Below are 12686 nucleotides of genomic sequence, written 5' to 3' on the forward strand. Positions count from 1 at the left end.
TTTTTGGCGATGAAGTTGAAGCGCTGGCGTTTAGTTAAATTGGTAAACTTTTATTGTTAAAGAAGACGAAAAAGTCTAATGGAAAGTTATAAAACTGCTAAATATAACAGCACAAAAATGTTTTAAGTTGACTTATACAAAGAATATATTTAATTCCAATACTGAACTAACCCAAATTGTTACATAAATTAAAAATCTCTTTACTAAGCTGCTACTTGTTCAGATGTGATAAGGTGAGAAGGTGTTAATAACCAAAATTCTATATTTATGTTACTAAAATTATTTATACATGCACATATATTTTTTGGCAAAGCATGCTTACAAAATTAACTACATTTAAAAATCACTTTGATCTTATCAGGAAAATTCACAGCTTATTTTACAAGACATTTTCATTTGCACAACAACAACAAAAAAAACATTTTTAATTGATCTAGCTGATCGGTGTTTCTACTCGTATTTTATGTCATAATTGCGCCACGCCTCATATACATCAAATACCACTTCATGCACACACACACACACACACTTATATACTCATAAACATAGCACTAATATTTGGAGATTTAGTTACCAGCTTATTTTTGGTGAATAAGAAACAAATTTCAGCTGCAGGCATTCAACATTTTTTAATAAAGTTTTTGCACTTTGTGGTGATTTCGTGCTTGTGGGTATGTATTGTATGTATGTTTTTAAATGCAGCCTAAATTTGTTTCTAATAAAAACTGGTATAATTTAATCGACTTTTTGCTTTTTTTTGCGTTTATGGTTTTGGTTTAATTTTTGCGTAAATTGTCAACTTCCTTTTGCTTGCTTACAATATTTCGCGCTGAAATATTTAAACTAATTGCAAAATTGTATTCACTCTTTTTCGCTCTTCGGATCAATTTTTCTGGTGCTACAAAAACATTGCTGCATTTGACTATGCGAAAAAAAGGTTTTGCATATGTTGGCGGTGCCTGCGTTGTAAACAAGCGCTTGGAGAAAGTCAATAGTGTTGCCATCATTGAGGATACTGGCGGTTTCTCTGGCATTATTGTTGCTGCTCACGAAGTTGGACACTTGTAAGTAATCTTGAACTTGCATTTATTTCTTATTTTATTGGATAAATGATTCTTTGCGTGATAAGTGACTTATTTTGAAAAAAGAAGAAAATAAATTCCTACATGACCCCTAGACTGCATCGAACGTTAATTTATGAATTTCTTTTGAATACCAATGGATTAGCTCTCTAAACTTTTGGAGTTTATTTTTAATCAGCTAATTTAACGTTAGGTTTGTTTAATTTGAAGCGATAAGATCAACTATCATCTATAGCCAGATGAACAAATAATTTGCAAATCGCGCGTAGTTTGTATGCCGGCACAGATTTCACACAGAATTCGCTATTTGCAAAAAAATGCTTGATAACTCCACATTAAAGGCTTGCAAAAAAAAAACACTTGACAGCGTTTCTAGTCAATTGACCAGCCCCGCCATTAAGGCAATATCCGCTGTCACTATTGACACATGCGCGTAAATATGCAGACAAACTCGTTTGCATTTCCTTTGCAAGCAAATATCAGACAAAAAAAAAATTACGCAGTCGCTTGTGACATTTGCAGAAATGCTGTTTTGAAAAATAAAAAAAAGAAGTAAAAATTAATGTTTTTTATTTAGTTAATTGCATTGTAACTGCACACACTTCTACACAAATCAATTAGATTTATTTTGCCTACACATTTTTTACGCTTTTGCTATATTTTTCTTTCTCACAGGCTTGGCGCCGTGCATGACGGCTCACCACCACCCAGCTACCTTGGCGGTCCGGGTGCGCAACGTTGTCGCTGGGAAGATGGCTACATAATGTCCGATCTGAGACATACGGAGCGTGGTTTCCGGTGGTCACCATGCACCATACAGAGTTTCCATCATTTCCTCAAGTGAGTACACGCCATACATGTGCGGCATAAATACTTAAAATAATTTAAAAAAATTTACTTCGATTACAGCGGCGATACCGCCACCTGCCTGCATAATGCACCACACGAGGACAGCGCGCTGGGACGCGCCCTACCCGGCACACTGCTATCGCTGGACGCGCAGTGTCGTCGCGATCGTGGCACGTATGCGTGCTTCAAGGATGAACGTGTCTGTGCGCAGCTGTTCTGCTTCGATGCGCAGACGGGCTATTGTGTGGCATATCGGCCGGCAGCGGAGGGTTCCACGTGCGGCACGGGGCTGGTGAGTAACAAGGTTGAAATAACTGATTGAGGAAGTCTGGGATTTGATCCACAGGTTTTTTTTTTTCAAAAAATCTAATGATTTTTACCGACAGATTTTCTAACCTTTTGTAATCTTTTAAAAAACAGTTGCCACCTTCATATTCTTGTGTTACTTTACTAGGGTTTCGATCTTTCTCTGTCTAAATTATATAGCCCTATTTAAACTCTACGTTCAAGCCATTAGTCCACTCTATACACACATCGCACCATTACCAACATGGGTTTTTAATTAGAAAATGGTATGCCTAGAAGTATGCCTTATTAAATACAATTAGCCAGTCCGTATACTTCATACATGCAGATATTTAATTTAGCACTTCTCAAATGACAAATGAAATAATTTGTTAAAGTCTGTCTTAATGATTCTCATTACATCGAATTCGACCATAGACTCTTTGCGCTCTCAACTCACTTCTTGGCTCAAGAGAGCTTAGCTCAAGAGGTTTAGTATAATTAATATCTAACGGCACTTCACGACTTGCAACCAAGCAGATGATGATGGTGTACATCAGATGTTAGAGCAGTGCCAAATTCCATAAGGCAGCATTACACTTCTTAACCACCAAGACACTAATTAAAAGCTCCTCAGCCTAACATAATTAGGTCGTATGGTTCTTAAGACGTCGTCCATGGATTTAAAGTACGGCGGTTTGAATTTCGTCTTCCACGCTGGTTTCAGAGAATTTACCTTCTTCCGATAGTTTCAAATTTATTATATTTTTTTTTAATTCGGCACTACAACCGTTTAGAGGTCTTTTGAGATAACAGAAAACTTTGCCAGTTGCCTCCCTCGTGTACGAAATTCCGTCAACCTTTAATACCAAGTGTTTTTGTTGTTGTAATAGCATACAAATTGCCCAAGAGTTTTTGAGGAATGATGTGGAAATGAGAGTCCATGACCAGATATGAAGCTAGGTCGTTCTGGCGACATTCGTCGGAACGGTCCGAGGTTGGTGTGCGGCCTTCGTTTCCTTATCCTTCCATAGTTTTGAATCCACTGTAAAATTAGGTTAGTTGAGAAAGCCCTTGATGCTTGGCAGTGTTGTCATTTATGATTTTCAATCGAATACAAACATTAAAAACAAAATGTATCCTTTTCCACAGCAATGTTTGGATGGCCGGTGTACGCCACTACCCTCGAATGTTATACCAGCCTATCGGTCATACAAGTAAGTACTCGCTTTTTCGATTATCAACGCATACAATTGTAAAGTTCTTAAAAGGCAGTAACCCAAAAATAGTTTTCCTATATTCTTTATAAGAAATAAAATGGATTTGAAATTCTTTTCAAAGATAATAGATCTAGAGAATTTTCCAAATGTTTTGTATATCTTTTTGGTTCATTATGTGTATTAAAAAAAATTTAAATTTTCTTCAAAATTATGCCTTCATAGAATTTTTCAAAAGGCGTTTTTTTTCGTATATGTACATTAGAGTGGTCCAAAAAAATATTCCGGGATAGGGTTTGGATTACCGTTCAAAATCTTTCCTCTTGACGAAAGAGTTGCTGGCACCAAACTTAACGTTTCTCAGTAGAAATTTAGTGAATGCTCATGAATTTTTTACATTTGACCTTAGAAGTATTTGGTTGATATATGGGGTATTCCATCGTCACGGGTGGGACATTTGTACAGCAAAAATAGTTTTCTTTTTTAAATTTAAGTATAAAGTACTAAGCAATTCTACATTTTGATAAAGCTACACCTAGTTCACTAATATACGAGTTATTACCAAATACGAAAAATATTCCAACTTGATTTTATATTGGAAAATTCTGAGCTGTTTCTTCCGTCACGGGTAGGACAATGAAAAGACACTGCTTTTTGGGGAACATATATTTTAAGGAAAGTCTGTGAATTTACTTAACATTTCTATCTGGATTAGATGTTTTACTATACAGAAAAGAACCAGCAATCCCAACAAAGCACAAACCATAATAAGAATTAGTTGTTTATTATTAAAAAATTCAAAATTCTCCTGTCACGGGTGGGACAACTTTTGTCACGGGTGGGACACGTACGATTTTCTTCATGAAAGGAAGCTTCTAGTGAGATCCATATCAAAGAGATTAGGTATGATAAATGTTAGAGGTCAAATACAAGATCAATTGACCTACTTTTATGACAGTGGAGTCATTGTAAGACGCACGATATACTGCTGACCCCAGGATCTATTTTAGGGGCAATAGTTATACCAAACGAAAGCTAGAAGTCGCCAGATTGATGTATTAAAATGCATGGAAGAAAGGATTATTTGCAAACGCATGAAATTTTATATGCATTTTCCTAATGCACTTCTGCACGGTGCATTTGATTGCAACGAAATTTCGAATGTGCCTTAATGATTTTCAAGTTTGTTTAGAATAGCTATGTATGTCTGACTAATACTAACTACAGGCTAAACATGTATATCGACTACTGTTATCACGTCGATAGCGATGTCTAACCTGCTGTTAGTGTTGACCAGACATTGAGTAACCGGCTTAAGAGTGGCTCGAGTTGAGTTATTTTTGGAAACTGATTTCATGGACAAATCATGCTCAAATTTAGCTATTCCTTAGAACCATAGAACGTCAGAAAAGATCTTGTGTATCGATGTCTAATCCGAAAAGTTATCTGCATTAGAATACTTGTAAGCAGATACATATGTATATCTTTGTCACTTAAAGGCTATTTATTGGATTGAATTTATAAGTTTCGCGAACTTCTAGATTTTCTTGGTTGGAACTTTTCAGGTAATTGTTAATATTGACTTTTGGATTGTTGTTAAGCAACCCTCATCATAGAATTCTCTGGCGTCTCTAAGATAGTAATGCTTATCTTGACTTTTCGAGCTGGCCACGCGAAATTTTTTACTACATCGCTTAGCCCACCAACAGTATTATGGTGTTTAGTCAACCTGAACTTCAGAGTTTTGTGGCATTAAACATAGGTTTGAAACGTTAAACTTATTTTTTTTATTGTTAGGCACCATTAGAAAAAAATTATAAATGATTGTCACGGGCGGGACACGATAAAACGTTTCAAAATCGCTTAAGTAGGTACTTATAATATAATAAAAGAAATGAAATAGGGCTGCTTAGTATAAACACACTCTAGTTATGAAATTATAGAAAACTCCCTAAAGTAGTAACTAAGCAATACGAAGTTTAAAACTTTTTAGTCACGGGTTGGACATGCTAAACCGTAGTGATTTTATCCTATTATATAATTTAAATGCCTATTTTTCTTCAATGCCATATTGCTTCTTCGGGGCGCAGAAAGATCGAGACATTTATTCCCCCCTTCAAAAAAATAATAACTTTGTGAATACTTGATTTTGCAGAGCCTTCTATATTAAAATATATTATCGTATTCAACTACTTTTCTAATGTTGAAGTTTTGAGTGTATTTACAGTGTAATAAAATAATATAACTAAATTTTTTTTCCAAAAAACGTTAATTTGAGGTATTGAGCATTGATTCATCAAGCATTCCATGTTCAATAAGCTACTCTACAATTGGACACAAAGTTTCACTTACTCATGGAATACCCCATATGGCAACAGTAGCTTTTTATAAAAATCACCAATATTTTTGTCACTTTCAAAGCGATTTAGTAGCGCATTTCAAGGTCATTGAGCACCCTTTACATGTTACAGTAGAAAATTTAAAGTTGGTATAGATACTACAAATATCAAAAGGAAAAAAATTAAAGGGGTGCCCCCTTCTCTATGATGAAAATTGGACCATTCTAATGTACATATGTATATAAATTTGGCTGCTAACACTAAAAGCTAAATTTTTTTTATGAAAAAATGTAAGTTATTTTTAAAGCGAAGTTTTTCAAATCTATATTATTTAGTAAAAATTTGGCTGTCAGTATCTATTAGAAATAAAATATTTTTAAATTTTTTGCAAGCAACAAAATTTAAATGTATGACTCATACCTTGCTGGTTATTATGTTACCTGGTTCAAAATAATTTTTCTAAAGCGTGTTGTTTGTTTTTAAATCGAATAAAAAGTATAACCACATAACCTGATAATCCGATAACCAAGCAGGTGTGAACATTTTGTTTTGAAGACTTTTGTATATTTTCCGTTTCAAATTTATTTTAAAAAATTTGCTAATATTTTTTAAGTAATACACAATTTCAATAGTTTCCCGGTTGCTTGTATAGCTGTTTTTAGTTCAAAATTGTGCTACTTTGCTTTGTTGTAAAAAGAAAACAAATTTACTGAACACTTTTAGTAGCAAAATTGTTTGAATAAACCTAAATATGTATACGTAATTTATGCAAAATGTACATATATACATACTAAGTATATGGAACCCAACATTTCCACTTATGTACATATACACACACACTAGAACACCCTTAAAATTATTAAATTACGTTTGTAAATTTTTTGTATATATGTACATAAATACATACATACCTGAAGTATGTACATAAGTTGTTTTCTAACACAAAAATAATCAAACGACATTTTTACATACCCAAAAACCACAACAACAATTCCAACAAACAACTACACAAAATAACAACAACTCTGCCACACCACCACCACCAACCCACCAACAACCGTTATAACATCACATCCAAAAACAAACACTTAATGAAAACAACAATACCACAGTGACAACAGCGCGGAAAGTTCTGAAAAGAGTGGCGAGGAAGATGAAGATGAAAATGAGGACGAAGATGTTGAGGAACATATTTATAATGAAGAACGGCAAGATCAGCAGAATGTGTTGGACAGTCGTTCGAACACGCAGACCTCTCGCGAAATTGATAACTCCTCAGACCCAAAACGTATAACAACAAAAACTGTAACCACCACCAATACGTACACACCAACACAGACGAACTCACGCACAACAATTACTTTGGAGACACAGTCACGACACCACAACAACAATCCACGGCAAGTGCAACTTGGTACTTTTGAATTTTTAGCCAGGTTCTTAGCACAAAATCCACAATGGCAACAGCTATTGGGACAAGCAGCGCATGCGAATACGCTTGCCGGAGCAGCAGCGACGAACGATGCTGATGTTGCGTCCAAGCAAAGTGGCGTGGTGGCGCCACAGCAGACACAACCACCCACAAAATTGCCACAGGGCACAGTAGTGGTGAAAACGAGCGTGAGCAGCAGCACGAGTAGTAGTAGTGGCAATGGTAGTATACACAATAGTAATAGCAATAGTAGTGATAGACAAAATATGGGTAATAGTAGTGATGTGAAGAACGGGGAGAACACTGAAAATGGTGATGCCATAAAAGAGAGCTTAAAGATCAATGAAAAAATGCGTGACAGTGATAAACTGTTGAAAAAGGATGAAGTGGATGTTGAAAGGAGTGAACAATTTGAGCATAAAGAAAGCAGAATAAAGCAAAAAGTGCAAGCAGAGAGCGAAACAAAACTAGAACAAAGAGAATTTGAAACAGATATAGGAACAGAAACTGAAACTCTAACACCAATCCTACAAAAACCCCAACAAGCAATCGAAAAATCAACACAACACACTACACTGGCAAAAGTAACACAAATTCAACAACAACAAAAACAAATACATACAGTTACGGTACCCGCACCCACACCCGCCCCACCAACCACAACAACAACAACCCATAAACCTAACCTCTTTCAATTTTACACGCATGAATTACGCAAGCAAATACAATATTATTTAGGACTTTTGCGAGCGAACGCTGGCGATAGCGTCAGCGCTGGCGATAATAGTAGTAGTAGTGGTAGTATTGTTAGTACTAGTACAGCCAAAATAGATCCCAAGATTACCGCTACAACCACAACAAACAATTCAAATTATAGCAATACCGTTAGCGCTGCCGCCAAATTGCAACTGCATGCAACAACACTGCACAGCAACGATGATGAGGACGACGACGACGACAACACCGAGGACAATATTGATGACACCAATGTGGACGTTGACGACGATGACGCAAGCAATGAGGCAATTGATGACAAACAACAAAAACGTAAGTTTAATACAGCAACAACAGTGAGCGTAAATGCACAAAAACAACAACCACAACAACACACACAAGAATCGCCGCCACCGTCCGCACTCACGCGCAGCAGCACCACCAATAGTAGTAACAGTGGCGGCAGCATCAACGCGCTGCAACGACCTGCCACATTTATTGATGCATACTTGAAAAAATTACAAGCTTTAAATACGCCAGCGGATGCAAGAGCAAGCGTAACGGCCACGACAACGAGTACAACTATGTCGACGTCGAGTGTGATAGGCGGCGCTACCGTTGGCAAAGCAGAGCCAAAGCAAGGAACGATCGAGAGCGAAACGGAGAAGCGTAGACAAACGGACACATTTGGCAGCCATTTTCTCAAGCGTACGCAAATTTCAAATTCGAATAGTAGAAGTAGTAGTGTCGATGGTAGTAGTGTTGGTAGCAACAGTAATGATAAGCATGGTATTAGTAGTAGCAAGAAGAACAACAACAACAAACAAAGTAGAAATCACAAAAAACTAACACGCATTTCAAACCACAATGCTGCCGCAACATACAATCAAGAACAAACTGAATATGGTAATGATAACGAAAATGAAAATGATAATGAAAATGAACAAGAGCAACATGTTGTGAGAAATGTGGGGGAATTGCTGCGTATTACGACCACAACACAACAGCCTGCTTACGTAACAAATTATTTAGGCGATAATACAAACAATTTGCCGCGATTGCGATTGCTAGAACGGCAAGAACACGAACAACAGTCATCATCAACCAAAACAGCAACAACAACAGCTACAACATCCTCACAACCCAATCACCAACAATCACAATCACCACCTCAACAGCAAAAAGCACATAAAGTTAAAACACAAAAATTAATACGTCGTCAATTATTGCGCACACAAATTAAATGAGAGCATTACGCGTATTCTGTAAAAAAAAAAAGTTGTGCATGCGTTTTGCACTTGAGCGTGTGAGTGAACGCAATGGGCAAAAAAATAGTTTGTACTTTTATTTATACATTTAGCGTTAAAAGGAAGAAAAAAGGATTTTATTTCTCGACCACTTCATACATACATATGTATATGTATTCAACTTGTCTAAATACCGTTACATTAAGCCATCAATCATTACACACTACTCTACCTAACGGCAGGTAATGTCAGCTGTTATTGACATTCAGCTGGTGTGCTGAAGAAACAGCTAAATTGCACATAAAATCAATTTCACTTTCTGCGGAAAATAAGAAGCAAAAAATCCAATGTTCATACTCTATCATTCAAAGACAACAACAAACTTTCGTTTCGCACCTATAAATACGCGGTAAGCGAAAAGAAAATATCTAATTAAACCCACAATAGTACTTGCGGCCTTCAAGAAATTTAGTAATATCTAACTAAAATTTAAAACAAAAAAGTATAATGCTCAAGGAATGCAACGGAATAGATATAACATGAGTTAACGGAATGCTTCGCATATGCTTTAAAAATGAAGTTAAGCCTCTAAATAAACTTACTTGCCTGCATAAAAAATAACCAAATTGAGCATGGATTTTTGTAGCGTTACTTAATGATGCATGCATATTAGTTAGTGCGTTGTCGCAATGGTGCTGAATAAAGAGTAAAAAATTTGCATAGGGGTGGCCTGTTAATGCGCATTTGCTGCTATACTTACGTAAAAAATAATGCAAGCTAACCTAAAAAAAAAATCAAGCTGAAGTTCATTTGCACCCTCTAATCTTGGAAATGGTAATTTTGCGCGCGCAACACTAATTGTAGGTGGATATTTGAGAAAGTAGCGTACTGGTTTTTGCTGACGGCTATGGTTAAATATGCGGTTGCTGCTTAAAGCTAGGAAATACATAGAATAAAAAAAGCCTAATTAACAAAGTCGAAAGACAAAGTACGCCAAAAAATGCAAACGAAACGATTGCCTGGTATATGGTAAAAGGACTTTGCATTCCATACGTTTTAATATTTTCTTACAGTTGACTGCGTAGTACAACAGCCCCACCTTTTATTTTGTCATCTTTAACAAACAAAATATTTTTAATAAAATTTTTAATGAGCGTAACATTATTAAAATACGTTTTTTAAATCTTATTCCCATAACGAGAACCACATAAAGGGCACATACATACATGCACACTTTAACACTTGCAAAACGCTCAATTTGAAAATTCACTCGCATGAAATTATCATTTTTTATGGAAATACTCGTATTTGGTTCTTTTGCAAACTCATTGATTCATTGCTCTCTTCTTTCAAACTCTTTTTTCTGCCTATTGGAAGTCATACATATATTTAAACAATAACTAAAAGCGATTTACTTATTATCTTTTCTCATCTTCATTTGTAATCCATTTATTGCTTGAATGTCATTTTAAATTAGTCTTGAAAAAAAAAAATGCCCAATCGAAACAAGATTGAGTTGGCTGATGTTTGAAATCCTTCACGGACATTTAACGTATGCATATTTTCATTTTATATTGACACGAGAAATGCATTAGTACCACATAAACAACATCAGCTGTTGGTATATAAATTTATTTAGAATTTGTATTTGGTTAAAAAAAAAACAAAACTTCAATTCAAAACTCACCTGATTTCATCACGTTCTTCTCGAAATTCCATATATTAAATTAAAAAGACACCTAAGTATTCAAATTTCACAAATATATGCACAGCTTAAGCATTTAGCTGCCATCTTGGCAGTTCGTTGTTGTGGCTGAGTTGCGCAAATAACGAGTGCGAATCTAGCCAATATGGCGGCGCATGCATGCACTAATGCAAGAATTTTAATAAACACTACACTTTTCACGATTTTTCAAATAAAAATGCATGTATACACACATATGTATGTATATAAAGGCACATGCAAAATCATGGTACTTGTTATTTTAAACAGCAGCAACAAAATTTCTCAAACAACTTTCTACACATACACAGCTAGCAGCTGCGGCACAAACGCGAAATTACGCAAAATCGTTGGCATTACCAATGTTCACACAAACGCCAACAACATATGTACATAAGCACTGTAGGTTATCACTTTTCACAACTTTTACTTTGTTTAAAACTTAATTTATATAGCAAATTCACAAGTTAGCACATCTTCGTACTTCTCAAACGTTCTTCCGCCTACTGTGTCATCTTCATACATTCCGCTCTACATTCGCTAAACATCCGTTTTGAAATACAGCCTCACCCAAATGAAAAGAAATTGCATACAGTACAAAGAATACTTAAATTGACAAATTTAAACATACACGCTCACCTATGCATTTACACCTTCACGACAACAACTCTGCCACTATTTCCATCAATTACAACAACAAAAGGTCACAATGCTACGCTACAATAATAAACAGCATAAAATACAACACCAACATACATACATCCACGTCCCCAAATATTCTGCCATGAATTGCATTTCAAAATTAATCCATACAAAAATAAAAGCATTGAATGTTAAACATTTCAAGGGAATAAAAAATATCAGTAGTTAGCAGTAAAACAAAAATACGCCCATACATTCTTAGTGCATACAATTAATGAAACAATACATTTGAGCACATTTATTGGTATAACATAAAATGGAAAATTTCACAACATAAGATGCCTCCATCCATTAAATATATTTGCATACATACATACATATGTATTTTCAATTGGACATTTTGAATATGCATTTTTAGTAAATTCTTATGAAAAGGTACAGCAACGAGTACAACAACAGCAGGTGTATGGAGTATTTTAGCATGTAGTATGCATTTATTTACGCAGATTAACCAGATTAGTTGGAATACTACTTACTGCTATGAATACAGTAAGCCCACAACAAAGGGATTTGGAAAACGCGTATTTTAAATACAACGCTAAGGAGAAGTATAAGCAATAAGCACACAAGATGATAATTATAATTATGGATACATAAAATTCATCGACACCTTTTTTCCATATAATATTAGTAGAAATACAAAAAAAAAAATCCGCAATCAAATTAACATACATATAACGCATAAAAATATTTGAATTTTAATTTACAAAATTAAATTTTCAATTAAAATCTACATCATTCTGCTACGAAATTTCACATGGCAGTGGCTGCCAATACACATTACACATCATCACCAAAGATATGGTTATATATAAATAGTTTCGTGCAAATATTTAACAAAATCCACAGAATGAAAAGGTTCTGGCGTTATTAGTTGGCTTTTCTTATAACACATACAATGGAATTCACATTAATTTTAATCTATACTTAAACGGTTACTATTTACTGTTTTTATTACATACTTTACATTTTTTTCCCACGTATTTTTTATTATTTCCGTAATTTTTATAATTTTTTTAGTTACACCCTACACATTACACATTTTACACATTCTACAAATTTTCGATCTCTTTTCATACATACCACCCTATGTTAA

General features: G+C 35.0%; 1 protein-coding gene across 8 annotated transcripts in view; it reads left to right on the top strand.

Moving 5' to 3' along the window:
• The window catches only part of LOC118744526 (venom metalloproteinase 3), a 175742-nt gene that overhangs the window by 162391 nt on the left and 665 nt on the right, over positions 1-12686 (top strand). For 3 of the 8 annotated variants that reach the window (XM_036477584.1, XM_036477585.1, XM_036477582.1), the window contains 5 exons: positions 938-1064; positions 1758-1922; positions 1992-2223; positions 3369-3433; positions 6885-9574. In XM_036477584.1, coding sequence (XP_036333477.1) covers positions 938-1064; positions 1758-1922; positions 1992-2223; positions 3369-3433; positions 6885-9165 — 2870 coding nt within the window. In that variant the 3' untranslated portion in view covers positions 9166-9574. The remainder of the gene's footprint in view (positions 1-937; positions 1065-1757; positions 1923-1991; positions 2224-3368; positions 3434-6884; positions 9575-12686) is intronic. The other 5 variants (XM_036477586.1, XM_036477588.1, XM_036477589.1 and 2 more) reach the window with 5 other exon arrangements.

The sequence above is a fragment of the Rhagoletis pomonella genome, unplaced genomic scaffold (genome assembly GCF_013731165.1).
Source record: "Rhagoletis pomonella isolate Grant_MI unplaced genomic scaffold, Rhpom_1.0 Rhpom_scaffold_00008, whole genome shotgun sequence".
Classification (NCBI taxonomy): domain Eukaryota; kingdom Metazoa; phylum Arthropoda; class Insecta; order Diptera; family Tephritidae; genus Rhagoletis; species Rhagoletis pomonella.